This window comes from Calliphora vicina, chromosome 2 (genome assembly GCF_958450345.1).
Source record: "Calliphora vicina chromosome 2, idCalVici1.1, whole genome shotgun sequence".
NCBI lineage: Eukaryota > Metazoa > Arthropoda > Insecta > Diptera > Calliphoridae > Calliphora > Calliphora vicina.
The window spans coordinates 45,775,856-45,793,010 of NC_088781.1; the positions used below are offsets into that span (position 1 = coordinate 45,775,856).

At 31.0% G+C, this 17,155-nt stretch overlaps 1 protein-coding gene across 1 annotated transcript in view; it reads right to left on the reverse strand.

The window, feature by feature from the left end:
* Nos (Nitric oxide synthase) overlaps nucleotides 1–17,155 on the reverse strand; it is a 173,529-nt gene that overhangs the window by 41,544 nt on the left and 114,830 nt on the right. Inside the window, exons 10-12 of the mRNA XM_065501668.1 lie at nucleotides 14,620–14,764; nucleotides 3,951–4,055; nucleotides 3,617–3,681 (exon numbers count right to left, since the gene is read on the reverse strand). Of these exons, the coding sequence (XP_065357740.1) occupies nucleotides 3,617–3,681; nucleotides 3,951–4,055; nucleotides 14,620–14,764 (315 nt within the window). The remainder of the gene's footprint in view (nucleotides 1–3,616; nucleotides 3,682–3,950; nucleotides 4,056–14,619; nucleotides 14,765–17,155) is intronic.

The following is a 17,155-nucleotide window of genomic DNA, read 5'->3' on the forward strand; positions in this document are numbered from 1 at the left end:
GACCTATAAATTTCGGCAGTTCTTCACTCAAGCTTGTTTTAAAATACAATTTCGAACAACTTTTGGTATCGACATTTTTCTATAGAAAATTACAGTTCAAGATCAGTTCTAGTTCAGTTCTAGTTCAGTTCTAGTTCAGTTCTAGTTCAGTTCTAGTTCAGTTCTAGTTCAGTTCTAGTTCAGTTCTAGTTCAGTTCTAGTTCAGTTCTAGTTCAGTTCTAGTTCAGTTCTAGTTCAGTTCTAGTTCAGTTCTAGTTCAGTTCTAGTTCAGTTCTAGTTCAGTTCTAGTTCAGTTCTAGTTCAGTTCTAGTTCAGTTCTAGTTCAGTTCTAGTTCAGTTCTAGTTCAGTTCTAGTTCAGTTCTAGTTCAGTTCTAGTTCAGTTCTAGTTCAGTTCTAGTTCAGTTCTAGTTCAGTTCTAGTTCAGTTCTAGTTCAGTTCTAGTTCAGTTCTAGTTCAGTTCTAGTTCAGTTCTAGTTCAGTTCTAGTTCAGTTCTAGTTCAGTTCTAGTTCAGTTCTAGTTCAGTTCTAGTTCAGTTCTAGTTCAGTTCTAGTTCAGTTCTAGTTCAGTTCTAGTTCAGTTCTAGTTCAGTTCTAGTTCAGTTCTAGTTCAGTTCTAGTTCAGTTCTAGTTCAGTTCTAGTTCAGTTCTAGTTCAGTTCTAGTTCAGTTCTAGTTCAGTTCTAGTTCAGTTCTAGTTCAGTTCTAGTTCAGTTCTAGTTCAGTTCTAGTTCAGTTCTAGTTCAGTTCTAGTTCAGTTCTAGTTCAGTTCTAGTTCAGTTCTAGTTCAGTTCTAGTTCAGTTCTAGTTCAGTTCTAGTTCAGTTCTAGTTCAGTTCTAGTTCAGTTCTAGTTCAGTTCTAGTTCAGTTCTAGTTCAGTTCTAGTTCAGTTCTAGTTCAGTTCTAGTTCAGTTCTAGTTCAGTTCTAGTTCAGTTCTAGTTCAGTTCTAGTTCAGTTCTAGTTCAGTTCTAGTTCAGTTCTAGTTCAGTTCTAGTTCAGTTCTAGTTCAGTTCTAGTTCAGTTCTAGTTCAGTTCTAGTTCAGTTCTAGTTCAGTTCTAGTTCAGTTCTAGTTCAGTTCTAGTTCAGTTCTAGTTCAGTTCTAGTTCAGTTCTAGTTCAGTTCTAGTTCAGTTCTAGTTCAGTTCTAGTTCAGTTCTAGTTCAGTTCTAGTTCAGTTCTAGTTCAGTTCTAGTTCAGTTCTAGTTCAGTTCTAGTTCAGTTCTAGTTCAGTTCTAGTTCAGTTCTAGTTCAGTTCTAGTTCAGTTCTAGTTCAGTTCTAGTTCAGTTCTAGTTCAGTTCTAGTTCAGTTCTAGTTCAGTTCTAGTTCAGTTCTAGTTCAGTTCTAGTTCAGTTCTAGTTCAGTTCTAGTTCAGTTCTAGTTCAGTTCTAGTTCAGTTCTAGTTCAGTTCTAGTTCAGTTCTAGTTCAGTTCTAGTTCAGTTCTAGTTCAGTTCTAGTTCAGTTCTAGTTCAGTTCTAGTTCAGTTCTAGTTCAGTTCTAGTTCAGTTCTAGTTCAGTTCTAGTTCAGTTCTAGTTCAGTTCTAGTTCAGTTCTAGTTCAGTTCTAGTTCAGTTCTAGTTCAGTTCTAGTTCAGTTCTAGTTCAGTTCTAGTTCAGTTCTAGTTCAGTTCTAGTTCAGTTCTAGTTCAGTTCTAGTTCAGTTCTAGTTCAGTTCTAGTTCAGTTCTAGTTCAGTTCTAGTTCAGTTCTAGTTCAGTTCTAGTTCAGTTCTAGTTCAGTTCTAGTTCAGTTCTAGTTCAGTTCTAGTTCAGTTCTAGTTCAGTTCTAGTTCAGTTCTAGTTCAGTTCTAGTTCAGTTCTAGTTCAGTTCTAGTTCAGTTCTAGTTCAGTTCTAGTTCAGTTCTAGTTCAGTTCTAGTTCAGTTCTAGTTCAGTTCTAGTTCAGTTCTAGTTCAGTTCTAGTTCAGTTCTAGTTCAGTTCTAGTTCAGTTCTAGTTCAGTTCTAGTTCAGTTCTAGTTCAGTTCTAGTTCAGTTCTAGTTCAGTTCTAGTTCAGTTCTAGTTCAGTTCTAGTTCAGTTCTAGTTCAGTTCTAGTTCAGTTCTAGTTCAGTTCTAGTTCAGTTCTAGTTCAGTTCTAGTTCAGTTCTAGTTCAGTTCTAGTTCAGTTCTAGTTCAGTTCTAGTTCAGTTCTAGTTCAGTTCTAGTTCAGTTCTAGTTCAGTTCTAGTTCAGTTCTAGTTCAGTTCTAGTTCAGTTCTAGTTCAGTTCTAGTTCAGTTCTAGTTCAGTTCTAGTTCAGTTCTAGTTCAGTTCTAGTTCAGTTCTAGTTCAGTTCTAGTTCAGTTCTAGTTCAGTTCTAGTTCAGTTCTAGTTCAGTTCTAGTTCAGTTCTAGTTCAGTTCTAGTTCAGTTCTAGTTCAGTTCTAGTTCAGTTCTAGTTTAGTTCTAGTTCTAGTTCAGTTCTAGTTCTAGTTCTAGTTCAGTTCTAGTTCAGTTCTAGTTCAGTTCTAGTTCAGTTCTAGTTCAGTTCTAGTTCAGTTCTAGTTCAGTTCTAGTTCAGTTCTAGTTCAGTTCTAGTTCAGTTCTAGTTCAGTTCTAGTTCAGTTCTAGTTCAGTTCTAGTTCAGTTCTAGTTCAGTTCTAGTTCAGTTCTAGTTCAGTTCTAGTTCAGTTCTAGTTCAGTTCTAGGTCAGTTCTAGTTCAGTTCTAGTTCAGTTCTAGTTCAGTTCTAGTTCAGTTCTAGTTCAGTTCTAGTTCAGTTCTAGTTCAGTTCTAGTTCAGTTCTAGTTCAGTTCTTTTTTTCTATTTCCCACAACAAAGGACCAACATTTTCTATAGAAAATTACAGTCGCAAAAATGGGTCTAAAATTTATATAGAAAAATTCGTGTACCATTTTGTGGGTTTGTCATTTTCTATAGAAAATATCGGGTCCCCTTTTTTGGTATTTTTCTATTCGACTGTATAAAATTTGAGCCATCCTTATGTTAATGTATGCATATCTAAATAACGAGTATGTGTATTAAGGCTGTAAAAATGGCAAAATATGCTAAAGAAATTATAATTAAATTTAGCTTACAATAAAGAAATCCCAAAAATAGGCTAAAATTCATATGAAAATATAAATTTTAGCCCCAAAAGTAGGTTAGAAAGGAATTGCTGTTAGTCGTTTAAATTGAAATTGTGTGCAAAAATGGGTAAAAATAATCAATAATGAAGATTGAAAACAAATTTGCAAAAACGCCCACTGTGAAATGAAATTGTGACCAAAACTTAAAATTGATTTTAAAGGGAAATTGAAAACTTTTCTGTTGATTTGGTGAGTTTAAGTGACATTAGGTTTCTAATATTAAAATGTGTTTTAAACTGTTGTTAACAATACTCTTCTTTGGCTAAACTTTTCATCATTTTTAAACAATAGAAAATTAATTTAAAGTAACTTTTATAAATCTCGAAAGCAAACAAAAATGGGTAGAATCCATAACTCTGTTTTCATTTAATGTTTTAGCTTAATAGCTTTTATAATTTACTTGTAAAGTACTTTTACTAACTAAAGTATTCATTCTGGTTTATTTGATGTTTTTTTTTTTGGTTTAAATATGAATGTACTTTACCATGTTAAAGTAAATGTAAAAAAAAGTATAAACAAAACAGCATTTAACACTTACCTGGAGTCCTGGCCACTCTCCGCTGATTCCTGTACTCTCATTGCATACAAATCCTGGGAGAACAGCTACATAATGGAAAATGTAAAATGTGTATTTGTGTGTAAACCACATTAACAGGAACATAAAAATGAAAATAAAACACACAAATCAGTTAACAATTGCTTAGATGGAACCAGACAATAAATAGAAACAGACTGTTAAGTATATAAAGTCTAAAACAAAGGAGTTTAGCAGGGGTATTAAAAAGCTGGGCGTTTTGAAAACAAAACGAGATTTTAATTCATAAGATTTATAGGAATTTATAAAGTGTACTTCTGTCTTTAGTTGTACTTACCTCTCCATTTTCCGGTGGATCACCATTGCCAAATGTGGAGGCAACAACAATCAATAAAGCTTCATGCTCAATGGATGAAATATCGTAATCAGACATGCAATAGATCTAAAAACAAACAAGAGAAGAATAATTAAATTTAATTTGATATTATACACTTTTTCTTTTTTAATACTGCCATTAAGTTGGCCCTTATTTGCCGACTTTTAGTTTTTTTAGTATTTTTTTAAGTGTATTTTTTTAATGATACTTTGATCCAAAACTAGAAACTTTAATTAAAATGAGCAACTTCTATACGAAATCCAATTTAACCAAAATTTTCAGTATTTGATTTTTAGGTCCACTCTAATCTTTATTAATTCCCTTAATATTTAATGTGTGAGTGTAGACAGACATACAATTATAGACGCATTAAAAAGAGCCTGATAAAAGACATATATAATTTGAGTCTGGTAGAATTTAAAATACACTACTTCAACAGAGTTTAAATTATAAAAAATCATCTTCAAAGCAACATACTTTAAATCATTGAAAACTACTTTATTCTGATTCTTATGAGTACAGGTACTGATGACTAAAATAAATTTAAATTATTATGTTTGTCTGCTACATTATACTGGCTCTGTTAACAACCTGATGATAAACCCAAATCACCCATTAACACCACATGTTTATGTCTATACAGAAAACAGCTTGAAATATATTTGACATCATTACAGACATGATTGACTGTAACTGCTGTTCATTTCATGTTTATTTTTTTTTACATTTTTTTCTCTCATACGTTTTGTTTTTTTATAGACACTGTCTAATCCTACATAATTCTATTTTCTCAGGTATTAAAACAATGTGTCAGCAGAATAACAAAAACCTGACCCCCAGTATCAAGTAATTTTGCCAAAGTTTATATAAATAGACCCAGGCCACAGCAGCAGCAGCCACACACCATTATATGCCACTTTATGTCATGTTGAAAGTAAGAAAAACACAAAAGCTACAAAAAATAAAAAACAAACAAAATATGTCTGCCATATGATGACAACATTATGGGTTGTACAGTTTAGACCATCATGTCTTGTATGTGCCACATGGTATAATTTTAATGCCACAGAGATTTAAAGGGCATATGATGGTAACAAAAAAACAAAAGTTTTTTTTAAACAATTTCTGTTGAACATGTTTATTGATATTGCTGTTGTTGAACATGTCAACAAAAAAAAACCCATTTTGTTTTTTATTTTTTGGGCATTTTTCCTTCGTTATTATGATGGAAATTTAGTGGTAGTAGAGCTTGGAAAACTTTAACTTTTTTCAGGTGTTATTTGTGTCACAGTGATAGTATAAAAAATACAAAATAAACTATTAATTTTGAAGACTTAGTTGATTAAAGTTTTCATTTACTACAGCTGCGAACAGTTACTTAAAACTAAAAGGCATTTAATTATTTTTTAAAAGTTTAAAAATGTAAACTTAAACAATTTTCCTTGCAAATGGCCTATACAGATTTCAAAAACAACGACTTAACTGTTAATGACATTTGGCTTATGACATTTACATGACATTGAAGTGTAGCTCTGACATTAACATGCCAAAAATTGTGTTTTGGGGGACAATAATTTTCTCTACAAAATCATTTTGATAGACAGAAATTTTCTCTGGAAAATTATAATTCCATTTTGAAGGAACGGTAATTTCCTCTTATGAGGGTCATTTTCTATAGAAAATTGTTGTCCCACATTTTGAGACAGTCATTTTCTATAGAAAATTGTTGTCCCACATATTGGGACAGTCATTTTCTATAGAAAATTGTTGTCCCACATATTGGGACAGTCATTTTCTATAGAAAATTGTTGTCCCACATATTGGGACAGTCATTTTCTATAGAAAATTGTTGTCCCAAATTTTGGGACAGTCATTTTCTATTGAGACCCATTTTGGGACAGTTATTTTCTATAGAAAATTATTGTCCTACATTTTGAGACAGTTATTTTCTATAGAAAATTATTGAGACCCATTTTGGGACAGTTATTTTTTATAGGAATTGCTTGCCCCACATTTTGGGACAGTAATTTTCTATATAAAATTTTTTTCCCACATTTTGGGACAGTAATTTTCTATAGAAAATTGTTGTCTCACTTTTTGGGACAGTAATTTTCTATAGAAAATTGTTGTCCCACATTTTGGGACAGTCATTTTCTATAGAAAATTGTTGTCCCACATTTTGGGACAGTCCTTTTCTTTATAAAATTGTTGTCTCACATTTTGGGACAGTCATTTTCTATAGAAAATTGTTGTCCCACATTTTGGGACAGTCCTTTTCTTTATAAAATTGTTGTCCCACATTTTGGGACAGTCATTTTCTATAGAAAATTGTTGTCCCACATTTTGGGACAGTCATTTTCTATAGAAAATTGTTGTCCCACATTTTGGGACAGTTATTTTCTATAGAAAATTGTTATCCCACATTTTGGGACAGTCATTTTCTTTATAAAGTTATTTTCTCACATTTTGGGACAGTTATTTTCTACTTAAAATTATTATCATATTCCAGTTAACCGTTAATAACATTTGGCTTATGACATTTACATGACATTTGAGTGTAGTTGACATTAACATGTCAGTGCTAGTGGTGATTTGTTTTAATGACATTTACAGGACATTTTCAGCAATATTATTAATAACAGGCCAAGGGTGTCATTGCTGCTTCTGATTTTAAGAAAAAATAGTAGTTTTAACTTAAAAAATATAATAAATATATACAATTCCACTCTGTTTCTACCATTATTACCATTTATTATGCTAACATTTCTTGTTTTTTTATCCAACATAACAAAGTAGCTATTGTATAAACAATTTCACATTTTTATACTTTCTTAAATTAAATTTAAATGTTAAAGAAAAAAATTTACATAAACCTAGTAATAAAGACTTTAGACATTTCAAATTGCTAATAAGAAACAAGTAAGAAAGTATGGTCGGTCAAGCCCGACCATATAATACCCTACACCAAGTAAATGAGTAAAAATATTTTTCTTTTAAAATATCAATAATTTATATTCATGAGTGATTTTCGGAAGTGGGCCTTATATGGGAGCTATGACCAATTATGGACCGATCACCTTGAAATTAGGTCGTGTGATTTATGTCTATATTAAATTTAACTATGTTGAATTTTGTGTGTATACCAACATTTTTAAGCGATTTATGCACGTTAAAGTGATTTTCGGAAGCGGGTCTATATGGGAGCTATGACTAATTATGGACCGATCGTAACACAATTTGGTGACATGAATTTTGTATATATAAAACTTATTTGGAGCGAAATTTGTGTAGATACATAGATAAATTAAACATTTATGACCAATAAAGTCCAATTTCGAGGGGACATTTGTATGGGGGCTAGGTGAAATAATGGACCGATTTCAGCCAGTTTCAATAGGCTTGGTCCTTGGGCCGAAAAAGTAATATGTACCAAATTTGATCGAAATATCTTCAAAATTGCGACCTGTACTCTGCGCACAAGGTTTACATGGACAGCCAGCCAGCCAGCCAACCAGACGGACGGACGGACGGACGGACATCGTTTAATCGACTCAGAAAGTGATTCTAAGTCGATCGGTATACTTTAAGGTGGGTGTTAGACTAATATTTTTGGGCGTTACAAACATCTGCACAAACGCATAATACCCTCCCCACTATGATGGTGTAGGGTATAAAAAATGCATTGAAATGATGGTGTCTAGCCAACACACATAGCGTATGAGTAATACGCATTATTTATTTTATGAATAATAAACATCATACGTCTGGGTGGCCTGTTGCTGGCATTTAGGAGACCTTTAGGCAATTTCAATTATATTGTAATTTGTTAAATTTACATTAAATATACCTGTAAATTAAATTGTATATGAACAACGGAGCGTACATTTATTTTATTAGGTAACAGAAAGTGTTAAAGGTAAAGCTAATATGTTAGAAATATACATACATATACATTTCTAAAGAATTATCGTTTGTTATATTTAACAACAATATACTAAGTACTAGGGTATTCATTCGACTAATGATCGTTCGATTAATCGAATAATTTCTTACGAAATTCGACAATTAACTAAAGACAAAGGGACTTTCGATCACTGTAGATGAGTTTTCCGATAGCTCCTTCTATAAATATATAAATATTACTGCAAGAAGTTACAGTTCTAAAAACAAATCTTTCAAAATTTTTAACTTAGGACTTGAACCAATGAAAATAAAAGGTACGGAATAAAATATTTGTTATTTAGCGGGCGAAATATTCGAAGAATCGCAATTAATAATCAAAATATTAACTTAGATTATAGTGGAGTTGAATGTGATGGAGAATGTGATTTTGAAACCGTCGTCGAAAGTGATATTGAGGATGACATTTATGAATGAACGACATAAACAAATTCTTAATACGTTTATATTGTATTTGAATTCAGGATAATGACCAACTAGCTCAAATTTTTTAAAGAAGAGATCCAAAACGGAAACTAAAGGGTTTGCTAGTCAATTGTTTTGTAGATTGTACGGGAGTTATTCCGATCAGAATATTTCTGTTGAAAATTTAATGATGGACTTTGGTTTCGAATGTTTTTTTAACATTATCAATACTTGAATTGTTAACATTAACATTAACGTTATGTTTTGTTTTTCTTTAAAAATCAAATATTAAAAAACCGACATCAAAACTTCATTCTTTACTTTTTTAAATAAATTTAAATTATTCGAATAATTCGATTAATTTAAAACGTGTGATCGAATTATTCGAACAAGTTAAAAACTCTTATTCGAATTATTCGTTTTATTCGAACAAGAGAAAAATCGAATAATTCGATTACCCTAATAAATACCTAATAACTTAGATTAAAGTTAGCTGAAATGTCAAATTTTATACAGTCGAAATAATAGCAACATCGTTAGAAATTTTAGGAAAAATATAGAATATTTAAGTTTTCATTTGAAAAAATCGCCATAAAATTATAATTTGAATCTAAGGAGTGAGATCGAAAAATTCTTAACATACATATATGTTTATAAAAAAGAAACCACTAAACTTACAGCTTTAATTTTTTTTTTATTTGATTGAAATTATTATTACAATTTACAAAAAAAATTATTTTTATAGTTTTAATCACTAGTGATGAAATTTTGAACCTTTTTCGGAAACCCTTCCATTAACGTTTTTATAGTGCTTTCTGTCACTTTGCTCGAACATGTAGTCCATCTCCGTTTAAAATCTACCACACTTTTGGACACCTTTTTTGTACTCTTCAATTCTCTTTTAACAAGAGCCCAATATCTCTCCACTGGCCTTAGCTCCGGGCAGTTTGGAGGATTTGCCTCTCTTGGTACAAATACCACATTATTGTTCTTGTACCACTCAAGGGCTTGTTTGCCATAGTGACAGGATGCCAAGTCAGGCCAAAAATAAGTGGACACATTATGAAGTCTTATGAATGGAAGCAGCCTTTTTTGTAAACATTCCTTGATGTAAATTTCGGTATTTATAGAGCCCGTTGTAACAAATGAGTGGCTTCTTTTGCCGCAACTGCATATTGCTTGCCATACCAAGAACTTTCTGGGAAATTTTGTCTGCTTTTGGGTCCTAAACTTTTCTTCAACATTCCCTCGAGCATCAGCAACATAAAATTTTTGACCTGGAAGTTGCGAAAAATCTGCCAGAACATACGTTTCGTCATCCATTATGCAGCAAGAATATTTTTTTATAAAACTTGACTTCAATTTCCGTGCTCTGTTTTTGGCCTCTAAATTTTTAGTAGCGTTCCTGTCAGGAACTTTTTGAGCCTTGTATGTTTTTAAACCTGCATTAGCTTTAACTTTTCGTACCAAATAGTCCGAGCACTGAGCTAACCGGGCTGCTTTCCTACCGGATGTGTTGGGAGCTCTTTTGAAAATGCGTTCTATTTTTTTGGCTTTAGAAACATCATGTGGACCATTCCTTCTACCTGAACCAGGTTTTCTATCAACTGACAAGTTCTCCCGGTACTGTTTAATAACATTGGAAACAGTTTGACGGCAGACCTTTGTATGCTTGGCCAACTTTTTGTAAGACCAAGTTGGGTTTTGTTGAAAATATTTAATAATTTCAGTACGCACTTTTTTCTGGTCACTCATTTTAATCAGATTAACAAAAAAATTAATATAATTGACATTACACATAATAACTGACATGTTTTTCAAAGGTAACTTGATCAAAAAAAAATTCAAATAATACTTGGGTTAAAAAATGTAATGAAAAACGTGTGTTAAGAATTTTTCGATCTCACTCCTTATTTATATTGAATTGAGTAAAATTAAAACAAAATTATTTTCTAATTTTCTAGTAACAAAAAAACTGGTGTATATATGTGAGCTTTAGTTTAAAAATTATGATTTCTGAACATACAATTAGCTGAATTTAGAATAAAAATATTTATAGATATTTAGAAATGGTATTAAAAAATATTGCGATCATTTAAATATATACATTTTAAGTTGCGAAACCGGTTATCGCTTTTAATCATAAAACTCTTGGCCCTCCGTTTCGAATTGTCTTGGCACAGGATGCGATATCTCCATACAGAATATAAACATAAAAAGGTAAAAGGAAACCAAAAATATTTAAGAATGTATTTTGGCGAATGAAAAAAATATATTTGTCCTACGAGTTCTATACAGAAATTGCAAAAATTTAGAATCTTTGTGAATAGGCGGTGCACAGTAAATGCTTCTCATAATTAATTTTTGCAAATGTTTGAAATTAATACTAAAACAATTTATATTGTAAAGCTAAGATGTCAAGCAATAATTATCTGCAGAAATTATAGTTATTATGTTTACAGAAGTATTCGAAAATGGCGACAGAACACACTACTTTCGACTTTAAAGATTTGGGTAGTTAAAATTATACCACATTCAAGGGCGTATTTTTAATATTTATAATTTTTTTTTAGGATTGTTATATCTTGTTGGTAAGGATAACTTATTCAGATTCTACTTTTGTTATGAGTTTTGTATATATTGTTGGCTTATTTGAAATTTATTAATTTAAAAAATGTACAGTGGTCGACATAAGTCTACGTTCGACCAAAATGTTTGCCACTTTATTAGAGAAAACCCTGTAAATAAAAAAATAATAATGAAGTTTTGTTTGAAATCCATTTTTATTGCTATGCACCAAAAAAAAATTTTGTTGCAATGTAAACTTGCAAAATTATTCATAAAAACAAGTAAGAAAGTATGGTCGGTCAAGCCCGACCATATAATACCCTACACTAAGTAAGAGAGCAAAAACATTTTTCTGTTAAAATTTCAATAATTTATATTTTTGAGTAATTTTCGGAAGTGGGCTTTATATGGGGGCTATGACCAATTATGGACCGATCACCATGAAATTAGGTCGTGTGATTTTTGTCTATATGAAAGTTTACTATGTTGAATTTTGTGAGTATACCAACATTTTTAAGCGATTTATGCACGTTAAAGTGATTTTCGGAAGCGGGTCTATATGGGAGCTATGACTAATTATAGACCGCTCGTAACAAAATTTGGTGACATGAATTTTGTATATATAAAACTTATTTGGAGCGGAATTTGTGGAGATACATTTATAAATTAAACATTTATGACCGATAAAGTCCAATTTCGGAAGGACATTTGTATGGAGGCTAGGTGAAATAATGAACCGATTTCAGCCAGTTTCAATACGCTTGGTCCTTGGGCCGAAAAATAATATGTAGCAAATTTGATCGAAATATTTTCAAAATTGCGACCTGTACTCTGCGCACAAGGTTTACATGGACAGCCAGCCAGCCGACCAGACGGACGGACATCGTTTAATCGAATCAGAAAGTGATTCTAAGTCGCTCGGTATACTTTAAGGTGGGTGTTAGACTAATATTTTTGGGCGTTACAAACATCTGCACAAACGCATAATACCCTCCCCACTATGGTGGTGTAGGGTATAAAAACATTGACAAAAGTCTACATACGACCACAGAATGTCCTGTTTTTTTTTAATACTAACAGATAAGCATGCAATTTATTAAGTCTACAGTTCAAACAATATTCAGTAACTTTTAAAAACAAGCTGCGAAGTGGTCGCCCAAAGAAACTACATCGTAGAGATATAATCTTCATTTTAAAAGAAGTCAACAAAAACTCAAAAGTAAATACCACAAAATTGGCCAAAGAACTCGCAACAAGATCAGAAGTTATTGTTCATCCACGAACAATTCAAAGAACCTTAAATAATAATGGTAATTAAAGCAGAACTCCTCGTAAATTAGCGAACGGATCACAAACTTCGTTTGGAATTCGCCCAAAAGCACTTTGAAAAGGACATGGAATTCTGGAAGCGAGTTTTGTTCACTGATGAGTTGAAGTATAACATATTTGGAAGTGATGGGAGAGATAAAGTATGGCGCAAAACAAATACAGCAATGAATGCGAAAAACTTACTCGCTACAGTTTAGCATGGTGTTGGCAGTGTGATGGTTTGGGGTACTGTCGCTGCTTCTGGAGTGGGAAAATTAGTGTTTATTGAGGATCGTTATTAGTAAAAATCCATTTTGGAACAAAATTTGAGAGCATCCGTCGATATTTTAACTCTTGGTTAAAGTTGAATTTTTCAGCAAAAATACCGATCCGAAACATTGGTCTCAAATTTTCAAAGATTGGCTACTCTACCATGACCTACGACAATTGTACACACCACCTCTAAGCTCGGACTTAAATGTTATTGAGCACGTGTGGGAAATTCTACAACGGAAGATCCGAAAACATCTTATTACTTGTTCACCAATGTTAAAGGAGAACCTTCCAGAAGAATGGCAAAACATAACGTCCGCAGAACTGGAAAATTTAGTTCTTTCGATGCCCAGACGCTTGTAGATGCCCATGGTGGCCCAACGAAATATTGAATTTAATGAAAATTTGTATTCCCTGAAAAAAATTTTATTTAGTGTACAGATCGTATGTAGACTTTTGTCAACATATTTTTTAATTTTTTGTGAATAAAAGTTAAATTAATTATAAATTTAGCGATATTTTTTTATTATATTAATAAAAATGCATTTGAAATAAAACTGCATCATTACTTTTACTTATTATGGTTTAGATAATGGTCGTATGTAGACTTTTGTTGGTCACTGTATATAATATTTTATGGCTTATCTACGCAACTTTGACTAGGATTTAAACTGTTGGCGCCGTTTGCCGCCGATCTAGTTTTAATATAGAATTAAAGCTTAACTTATTATTTAAAAGATATATCATTTGTTTATATATGCCTATAAACTAATCTGCTAACGAGGCAGATTAGGATTACATCCTAGAATCTATTCTTTCCTACCCTTTTCTAAGTCTTTAGAAGTCATACGATTTTCATTTTGAAGTTATGTTTAACAATGTTCTGATATTGGTGTATTCATCCAAAGTCGATTGTTAGTATCCTGATGAGATTCGACATGAACGTTTTTATATTGTCTCTAGGTACCCTAAGAAAATCAGTTTAAGGTTCATTATTAACTCATAAATATTAGTACCGCGATGAATTTTAATAAGATTTTATGAAGATCGCTTCATAAATGGACCTGGCTCCCATATCAATGTAAAAAAAATAACAAAATTGTACGGTTAATGAAAAGTGTCTGAAGAGCAAAAATTTTATTCTTGTTCCGGAATATAGAGATTTCAAGTTTAATTGTGGTATATAAATTTTTATTAAGAAAACTATTTTCACCTATTTAAAAACGTTATCTTTTTTAGGGTAAACAATTTTTTTCATATAAATAATTAATACTAAATAGCAATTTATCTTGTTCTTCAAATAAAAAAATCAATGTGAAACTGTATTCGTTTAGCCACACAAAATAAAAACACATTTAATTATCTTCACTTTCTGAATTTGCCAGCGTCTCTTAACTATAAATCTCTACTTAAAGTCTTGAAAATTCAATTTTCAAAATTTCTCTAAATTAATTTTTGCCTTTTTGGCCAGGTTTTCTGAGACAACACTATTCACAACGTAGTTGTATGTTGTAAGTTGTATGATACAACTATTGTGGTTGTGAACGCAAATTTCTCAAAGTCGTAAGTTTACCTTGTCAAGCCTTGAAAATGTCAAAAGAAACAGATAAAAACAAAACATCCCAAAGTCTATTAATATGCAAAATTAATAGTGCAGCGAAAAATAGCAAACTAACGTCTGAATTGTGTAAAAATGCATACAATTGACAAATATTTAAAACAAATTATCGTTTTTCATAAATTAAATAAATTAACTGATTTCAGTGTTACCGTTTGGTTGTTATTTTACACTAAAATGAACAAATTTTTTTGTTTATGTATAAATATGAACTTTTGGTAACACATAAATTTTCATACAACATTCGAAAAACATATGTAAAAATGTTGTAGGTGTTGTACAAAATATTGTAGATTCAGACGACTTATAACTCATACGACTGTACAACGTCAGTTGTGAATTGAACATATGTATTTAGTACACAACAATACGTATACGTAACATTATTTACTATATTCCACTCATAACAAGTATACGTCTATGTGACTTCCTTTTCAAATTTATGATTTTCTCCAAAACTGTATTAAATATAGCTTCATTATTCAAATTCTTACGCACCTGTGCATTAAATGCATGTCCCAACAATTCACACAATTGCTTAGCATACTGTTCAGATTTGCCCGTTTCGGTGGCGTACAATACAGTCGCTTTGATACGCTTCGACAGAGCACGTCCAAATAATTTCGATGTAAATTTCACAGCCCTGCGAAGAATGAAAGAAGAGAAATTATTAAATAAACATATGAATAAATGATTATAGATAAACATTGGCTAATAGAATAACTATACAATAGATATTGTTAGACAATATTTACTTAAGCAATATTATGTGATATTAAATCAAATAAAGGAAACACCCCCAAAAAATGTTATGGATATCAAGTATCAATCAATATGGGCTAATAAATGATGGTAAATAAACACAATATTTATATTCAATTTATGGCAATAACTTACAGAAAATTTAAGAAAATTGGGGCGTAATCAATATAATATTTTTGGTAAATATTGAGGTACCATGTCACAGACATTAAATTTGTACGTAAGTGAAATCAAAAACGTAAAAATACAAAAAATTCTAGTTTAAAATGAAAAAAATGGAAGTAAAAAATCCAGGGACCGAAAATAATAATTATTCTTGAAATTTCTAAGGAAAAAAGCCATCACAGGATAATATCGGAGAGTCAAGTCAAGCATACCATTTTGATTGTTTTCAACTATAATTTCATAAAATAACATGCTATTTAAATTCTTGATTTTTATTTTTTTTGTCAGAAATAATTGTTATTTTCTGATTTTTATTTTTTTTTGTCAGAAATAATTGTTATTTTTGATTTTTATTTTTTTTTGTCAGGAATATTTGTCGGACTTTGAGTTTTATTTTTTTTGTCAGGAATATTTGTCAAACTTTGAGTTTTATTTTTTTTGTCAGGAATATTTGTCAGACTTTGATTTTTATTTTTTTTGTCAGAAATAATTTTTATTTTTTTATTTTTATTTTTTTTTGTCAGATATATTTGTCAGACTTTGATTTTTATTTTTATACCCTTCACTGTGAGTGGCATGGGTATAAGTTTGTCATTCCGTTTGTAATTTCTACATTTTTCATTTGCGACCCCACAAAATATATATATTCTGGATCGTTATAGATAGCGAAGTCGATATCGCCATGTCCGTCTGTCCGTCTATTCGGCTGTATGTTGAAATCAACTTTCCGTAGCCCCCAAATAACTTACAAACATGATTGATACATCAATATATCGGGAATTCTTCCGGCTCGGTTGCCATTTAAAATCGACCCACAATTGGCTGAGATAACGGGACAACCTCGATTTTTGGCCTATTTTTGATCTATATCTGGATAACTAAGTCATTAATATAGGCATTATGGATATCTAATGATAGATATTTCAAAGTCCATTGCAACGATGTATGTATATAAGGCTTTGACCTACAATGGGTCAAAATCGGGAAAAATATTTTTTAACCCGAATTTTTTTTTTAACAAAAAATTTTTTTGTTCATAAATTTTTTTTTTTACCAACAAATTTTTTTTGTCATAAATTTTTTTTTTTTAACAACAAATTTTTTTTGTCATAAATTTTTTTTTACCAAAAAAATTTGTTTGTCAAAAATTTTTTTGTTTCCAAAAAATTTTTTTGTCAAAAAATTTTTTGGTAAAAAAAAATGCATATATTAATGACTTAGTTATCCAGATATAGATCAAAAATAGGCCAAAAATCGAGGTTGTCCCGTTATCTCAGCCATTTGTGGGCCGATTTTCTCGATTTTAAATGGCAACCGAGCCGGAAGAATTCCCGATATATTGACGTATCAATCATGTTTGTAAGTTATTTGGGGGAAAGTTGATTTCAACATACAGTTGATTTCAATAGACGGACATGGCGATATCGACTTCGCTATCTATAACGATCCAGAATATATATACTTTGTGGGGTCGCAAATGAAAAATGTAGAAATTTTAAACGGAATGACAAACTTATATATACCCTTGCCACTCGTGGTGAAGGGTATAAAAATAAAAATCAAAGTCTGACAAATATATCTGACAAAAAAAATAAAAATCAAAAAATAACAATTATTTCTGACAAAAAAAATAAAAATCAAAGTCTGACAAATATTCCTGACAAAAAAAATAAAACTCAAAGTTTGACAAATATTCCTGACAAAAAAAAATAAAACTCAAAGTCTGACAAATATTCCTGACAAAAAAAAAATAAAAATCAAAAATAACAATTATTTCTGACAAAAAAAATAAAAATCAGAAAATAACAATTATTTCTGACAAAAAAAATAAAACTCAGAAAATAACAATTATGTTGTGATTTTTATTATAAATGTCATAATTGTTACGGTCCCTGAAAAAATCAAAAATGCCTAAATAAAAGAAACATTTTAAATAATTCGTGCATACTTTTAGGCGTGACAAATAAATATTTCTTTCTTAAACAAATTATAAGTTGCGCCTTAAGGCATGTGAAGTTTTTGTAGCACAGCTTATTTACGAAAGCTAAAGACCAAAACATGACGAATTGGAACGTACGATTATTTTCACTTTCGTTTATTAGAATTT